This window comes from Salmo trutta, chromosome 16, assembly GCF_901001165.1.
Source record: "Salmo trutta chromosome 16, fSalTru1.1, whole genome shotgun sequence".
In the NCBI taxonomy this organism is placed as follows: Eukaryota; Metazoa; Chordata; class Actinopteri; order Salmoniformes; family Salmonidae; genus Salmo; species Salmo trutta.
In genome coordinates, this window is record NC_042972.1 from 20,981,984 (window position 1) to 20,988,245 (window position 6,262).

The 6,262-nt window shown below is 50.2% G+C and overlaps 1 protein-coding gene across 5 annotated transcripts in view; it reads right to left on the reverse strand.

Annotated features, from left to right (window-relative positions):
- The window catches only part of LOC115150301 (plasma membrane calcium-transporting ATPase 1), a 148,398-nt gene that overhangs the window by 45,106 nt on the left and 97,030 nt on the right, over nucleotides 1–6,262 (reverse strand). For all 5 annotated transcript variants that reach the window (XM_029693438.1, XM_029693433.1, XM_029693440.1 and 2 more), the window contains 2 exons: nucleotides 3,289–3,480; nucleotides 2,872–3,085 (listed from right to left, as the gene is read on the reverse strand). In XM_029693438.1, coding sequence (XP_029549298.1) covers nucleotides 2,872–3,085; nucleotides 3,289–3,480 — 406 coding nt within the window. The remainder of the gene's footprint in view (nucleotides 1–2,871; nucleotides 3,086–3,288; nucleotides 3,481–6,262) is intronic.

The following is a 6,262-nucleotide window of genomic DNA, read 5'->3' on the forward strand; positions in this document are numbered from 1 at the left end:
CAGCACTCCACCAATCAGGCCTTTATGGTAGAGTGGCCAGACTGAAGCCACTCCTCAGTCATCCTGTTTGGAGTTTTCCAAAAGGCACCTAAAGGACTCTCAGACCATAAGAAACAAGATTCTCTGGTCTGATGAAACTAAGATTGAACTCTTTGGCCTGAATCCCAAGCGTGACGTCTGTAAGAAACCTGGCACCATCCCTACGGTGAAGAATGGTGGTGGGAGCATCATGCTGTGGGAATGTTTTTCAGCGGCAGGGACTGGGAGACTAGTGGGGGTCGAGAGAAAGATGAACAGAGAAAAGCACAGAGAGATCCTTGATGAAAACCTGCTCCAGAGCGATCAGGACCTCAGACTGGTGCGAAGATTCACCTTCCAACAGGACAACAACCCTAAGCACACAGCCAAGACAATGCAGGAGTGGCTTCGGGCAAGTCTCTGAATGTCCTTGAGTGGCCCAGCCAGAGCCCGGACTTGAACTCGATCTATCATTTCTGGTGAGACCTGAAAATAATTGTGCAGCGACGCTCTCCATCCAACCTGACAGAGGATCTGCAGAGAAGAATGGGAGAAACTCCCCAAATACAGGTGTGAAAAGCTTGTAGCTTCATACCCCTGAAGATTCAAGGCTATAATCACTGCCAAACGTGCTTCAACAAAGTACTGAGTAAAGGGTCTAAATATTTAAACATTTAAATATAAAGAAATCGTTTTTTTGCTTTGTCATTATGGAGTATTGTGTAGATTGATGAGAAAAACCAAACAATTTAATACATTTTAGAATAAGGCTGTAACATAACAAAATGTGGAACAATTCAAGGGGTCTTAATACTTTCCGTAGGGATGGTGCCAGGTTTCCTCCAGACGTGACGCTTGGCATTCCGGCCAGAGTTCAATCTTGATTTTATCAGACCAGAGAATCTTGTTTGTCATGGTCTGAGTCTTTAGGTGCCTTTTGGCAAACTCCAAGCGGGCTGTCATTTGTCTTTTACTGAGGAGTTGCTTCTGTCTGGCCACTCTACCATAAAGGCCTGATTGGTGGAGTGCTGCAGAGATGGTTGTCCTTCTGGAAGGTTCTCCCATCTCCACAGAGGAACTCTGGAGCTCTGTCAGAGTGACCATCGGGTTCTTCTCCCCCGATTGCTCAGTTTTCCTGGGCAGCCCGCTCTAGGAACAGTCTTGGTGGTTCCAAACTTCTTCCATTTAAGAATGATGGAGGCCACTGTGTTCTTCAGGACCACCAATGCTGCAGAAATTTTATGGTACCCTTCCCCAGATCTGTGCCTCGACATAATCCTGTCTTGGAGCTCTATGGACAATTTGTTCGACCTCAATGCTTGGTTTTTGCTCTGAAATGCACTGTCAACTGTGGGACCTTATATAGACAGGTATGTGCCTTACCAAATCATGTCCAATCAATTGAATTTACCAAAGGTGGACTCCAATCAAGTTGTAGAAACATCTCAAGGATGATGATGTGTTCTGACTTCTAAACTTAAAATACCCGTGTTCATGGTACTGAGGGAGAGAGGGGAATGCAGAACGTTTACGTTCTATCAGAACACATTATTGTTAGACATCAGGTATCCTATGGAAAGGAGAAGGGCCACAGTCTGGTTTCAGTTGTTGTGTTGTAATTTGAAATACTTGCTACACAAGAAGTTAATGGTTATCTGTAAGAGGAACGTATATGGTGGGGTCAAATAAGGTTGGATATGAGCCAGGGGCTTGAAATGTTACTGAGTAAGGGAAAGGCAATCACAGGGTTGCAGTCACTGATAAGGGTGTATAGCTGTGGATTAGTGAGGAATGGGGGCAGAGGTCAGGTCAGGTCACATTAAGGGAGAAGGAACAGTTTATTACCCACATCAATTCACTTCTTGTATAGCAACAAAGATGTCATGTTTAGAGGAAAGGAGGAGACTCCACCTAAAGTGGGGTATATATACTTGCGCTGGTGGGAACATGTCTTTGTCTTATGCAGCTGTGTGACCCATTGGGTGAATAAACTTGGTTTGAGCTTTACTAGTCGTCCGTGAGTTTTGACTGTTCATTTAGAACATAACAATGATCAATGGAAACAGGATGCACCTGAGCTCAATTTTGAGTCTCATAGCAAAGGGTCTGAATACTTCAGTAAATACGTTTTTATTTTTTTCCGATTTTATTTTATTTGCTAAAATAAAACCTGTTCTCGCTTATTCATTATGGGGTATTGTGTGTAGACTGCTAAGGATTTTTATTTATTTAATCAATTTTAGAGGATATAACAAAATGTGGAAAAAGTCAAGGGGTCTGAATACCTTACAAAAGCACTGTATTTTCCTAACCCCATGTGCTCCAGTGCGGTCTTAACCCCGTGTGTTCCAGTGCGGTCTTAACCCCGTGTGTTCCAGTGCGGTCTAAACCCCGTGTGTTCCAGTGCGGTCTAAACCCCGTGTGTTCCAGTGCGGTCTAAACCCCGTGTGTTCCTGTGCGGTCTAAACCCCGTGTGTTCCAGTGCGGTCTAAACCCTGTGTGTTCCAGTGCGGTCTAAACCCCGTGTGTTCCAGTGCGGTCTAAACCCCGTGTGTTCCAGTGCGGTCTAAACCCCGTGTGTTCCAGTGCGGTCTAAACCCCGTGTGTTCCAGTGCGGTCTAACTCTGTTTGTTCCAGTTCGGCCTAACTCTGTTTGTTCCAGTTCGGCCTAACTCTGTTTGTTCCAGTTCGGCCTAACTCTGTTTGTTCCAGTTCGGCCTAACTCTGTTTGTTCCAGTTCGGCCTAACTCTGTTTGTTCCAGTTCGGCCTAACTCTGTTTGTTCCAGTTCGGCCTAACTCTGTTTGTTCCAGTTCGGCCTAACTCTGTTTGTTCCAGTGTGTGATGGTCTCACCAGCGAACAGCAGGGTGAAGATGATTGTGAGCTGATAGACGGCATGACCCAGGATGTTCTTCATCATGGTGCGGGAGATTAGGGGCTTGTTGCGGCCGTACGGCTTCCTCAGCAACAGGGACTCAGTGGGGGGCTCGGTGGCTAGGGCTAGGGAAGCCAGGGTGTCCATGATCAGGTTAACCCACAACATCTGCACCGCTTTCAGAGGAGAGTCCTGGAGAGCAAAGGGAGGGTGAGGGGTAAGCGTGATGCACCTTTAAGCAACGTACTTAACCCTAATTGCTCCTGTAAATCTGGATAAGAGCGTCTGCTAAATTATTCAAATATAAAATAGAGACAGGACGGTAGAGAGATAGAGAAAGATTGGAGTGGGAGAAAATGAAAGCATCCCCATGTTAACTTTGGTGCGTGTGTTACCTGTGTGATGCATGCGCCAGTGAAGGCCACGATGACGGCCACCACGTTGACAGTGAGTTGGAACTGGAGGAACTTGGAGATGCTGTCATAGACATTGCGCCCCCACATGACAGCCTTGACGATGCTAGTGAAGTTATCGTCAGTCAGAATGATATCTGACGCTTCCTTAGCCACGTCCGTACCGGCGATACCCTATCAGGAGACAGAGATGGAGGGGTTAAATCTATGGGGATTACAATGAGGTTAATGACGATGGTTATATCTGTGATGGTTCCCATAATTTTCATATGATTTTACATACGCGCCCTCCACTGAAACTACGCTGTTTTCAGCCCAAACTAACTAAACTTCATCCCAACTGACACTTTCCATCTCCATCATTTACATTTTTTGTTGGTGGTTGTTTTACTTTTTATGCACATGGAGATTCGTTGAAAATCGTTATACAAGTAAAAAAATGTATGTATATTCTCTTTATTTAAAATGAATTGCATTTATGTAGCACTTTTCATTAGATCTCAATTGCTATACTGTATGGGGAACTCACATCATCCACCATCAAAGTGTAACACCCATCATTTTGAGCCAGATGTGACCTCGGTTTCATTCAGTTAGGGACAAGAACCAGCTACATCATTGACAGCTGTTGAGTGGTTAGCGGTTCAGGACAAAATGGCTGCCGTGCATAAAAGCCAGGTGGATGATGGTAAGAAACCTAGCCACGGTGTTAAGTGTCAAAGTTTTGAGTCCTGTTGAAAAGAACTAGTGTGCCTACAAGCAACCTATCAGCATATCATTATAGGTTGGCTCTGCATTCCACCCCTTTGACATCTGCCCTTTTCTCCTCTCAATCATGTAAATCAATTCACTTTGGAGAAGGGTAGGAGAGAAAAGCTAGCTATTAAAAAGTATTTTATTTCTCCGCAATCCTTCGTTTAGACAGGAGATTTAGGGCAAATAACGCCCTGGGCTATATCATTATCCTTTCTATTTTCAATTACTGTGCATAACATTTTCTTCCTCTTTCCCTCTCTCTGTCTCCCTCCGTCTCCCTCTCTCTTTCTCCCTGTCCCTCTCTCTCCGTCTCCCTCTCTCTTTCTCCCTGTCCCTCTCTCTCCCTCTCCCTCCGTCTCCCTCTCTCTTTCTACATGTCCCTCTCTCTCCCTCCGTCTCCCCCTCTCTTTCTCCCTGTCCCTCTCTCTCCCTCTTTCTCCGTCTCTCCCTCCGTCTCCCTCTCTCTTTCTCCCTGTCCCTCCCTCTCTCTTTCTCCCTGTCCCTCCCTCTCCCTCCGTCTCCCTCTCTCTCCCTCCGTCTCCCTCTCTCTTTCTCCCTGTCCCTCTCTCGCCCTCCGTCTCCCTCTCTCTTTCTCCCTGTCCCTTTCTCCCTGTCCCTCTCTCGCCCTCCGTCTCCCTCTCTCTTTCTCCCTGTCCCTCTCTCTCCCTCCCTCTTTCTCCCTGTCACTCTCTCTCCCTCCCTCTTTCTCCCTGTCACTCTCTCTCCCTCCATCTCCCTCTCTCTTTCTCCCTGTCCCTCTCTCTCCCTCCATCTCCCTCTCTCTTTCTCCCTGTCCCTCTCTCTCCCTCCATCTCCCTCTCTCTTTCTCCCTGTCCCTCTCTCTCCCTCCGTCTCCCTCTCTTTTTCCCTGTCCCTCTCTCCCGTCTCCCTCTGTCAGTCCGTCCGTCCGTCTGTCCCCCTCCGTCCGTCTCCCTCCGTCCGTCCGTCTCCGTCCGTCTCCGTACGTCTGTCTCAGTCTGTCTCCGTCCGTCTCAGTCTGTCTCCGTCCGTCCGTCTCAGTCTGTCTCCGTCCGTCCGTCTCAGTCTGTCTCCGTCCGTCCGTCTCCGTCCGTCTCCGTACGTCTGTCTCAGTCTGTCTCCGTCCGTCTCAGTCTGTCTCCGTCCGTCCGTCTCAGTCTGTCTCCGTCCGTCCGTCTCAGTCTGTCTCCGTCCGTCTGTCCGCCTGTCTCCGTCCGTCCGTCTCAGTCTGTCTCCGTCCGTCTGTCCGCCTGTCTCCGTCCGTCCGTCTCAGTCTGTCTCCGTCCGTCTGTCCGCCTGTCTCCGTCCGTCTGTCTGTCTGCCTCCGTCTGTCTGTCTGCCTGTCTCCGCCTGCCTCCGTCTGTCTGTCTGTCTCTCCGTCTGTCTGTCTGCCTGCCTCCGTCTGTCTGTCTGCCTGCCTCCGTCTGTCTGTCTGCCTGCCTCCGTCTGTCTGCCTGCCTCCGTCTGTCTGTCTGCCTGCCTCCGTCTGTCTGTCTGCCTGCCTCCGTCTGTCTGTCTGCCTGCCTCCGTCTGTCTGTCTGCCTGCCTGCCTCCGTCTGTTTGCCTCCGTCTGTCTGCCTGCCTCCGTCTGTCTGTCTGCCTCCGTCTGTCTGTCTGCCTCCGTCTGTCTGTCTGCCTCCGTCTGTCTGTCTGTCTGCCTCCGTCTGTCTGTCTGTCTGCCTCCGTCTGTCTGTCTGTCTGCCTCCGTCTGTCTGTCTGTCTGCCTCCGTCTGTCTGTCTGTCTGTCTGCCTCCGTCTGTCTGTCTGTCTGCCTCCGTCTGTCTGTCTGCCTCCGTCTGTCTGTCTGTCTGCCTCCGTCTGTCTGTCTGCCTCCGTCTGTCTGCCTGCCTGCCTCCGTCTGTCTGCCTGCCTGCCTCCGTCTGTCTGCCTGCCTGCCTCCGTCTGTCTGCCTGCCTGCCTCCGTCTGTCTGCCTGCCTGCCTCCGTCTGTCTGCCTGCCTGCCTGCCTGCCTGCCTCTGTCTGTCTGTCTGCCTGCCTCCGTCTGTCTGTCTGTCTGCCTGCCTGCCTCCGTCTGTCTGTCTGCCTGCCTGCCTCCGTCTGTCTGCCTGCCTGCCTGCCTGCCTCTGTCTGCGTCTGTCTGTCTGTCTGTCTGTCTGCCTGCCTCCGTCTGTCTGTCTGTCTGCCTGCCTCCGTCTGTCTGTCTGCCTGCCTCCGTCTGTCTGCCTGCCTCCGTCTGTCTGCCTGCCTGCCTCCGTCTGTC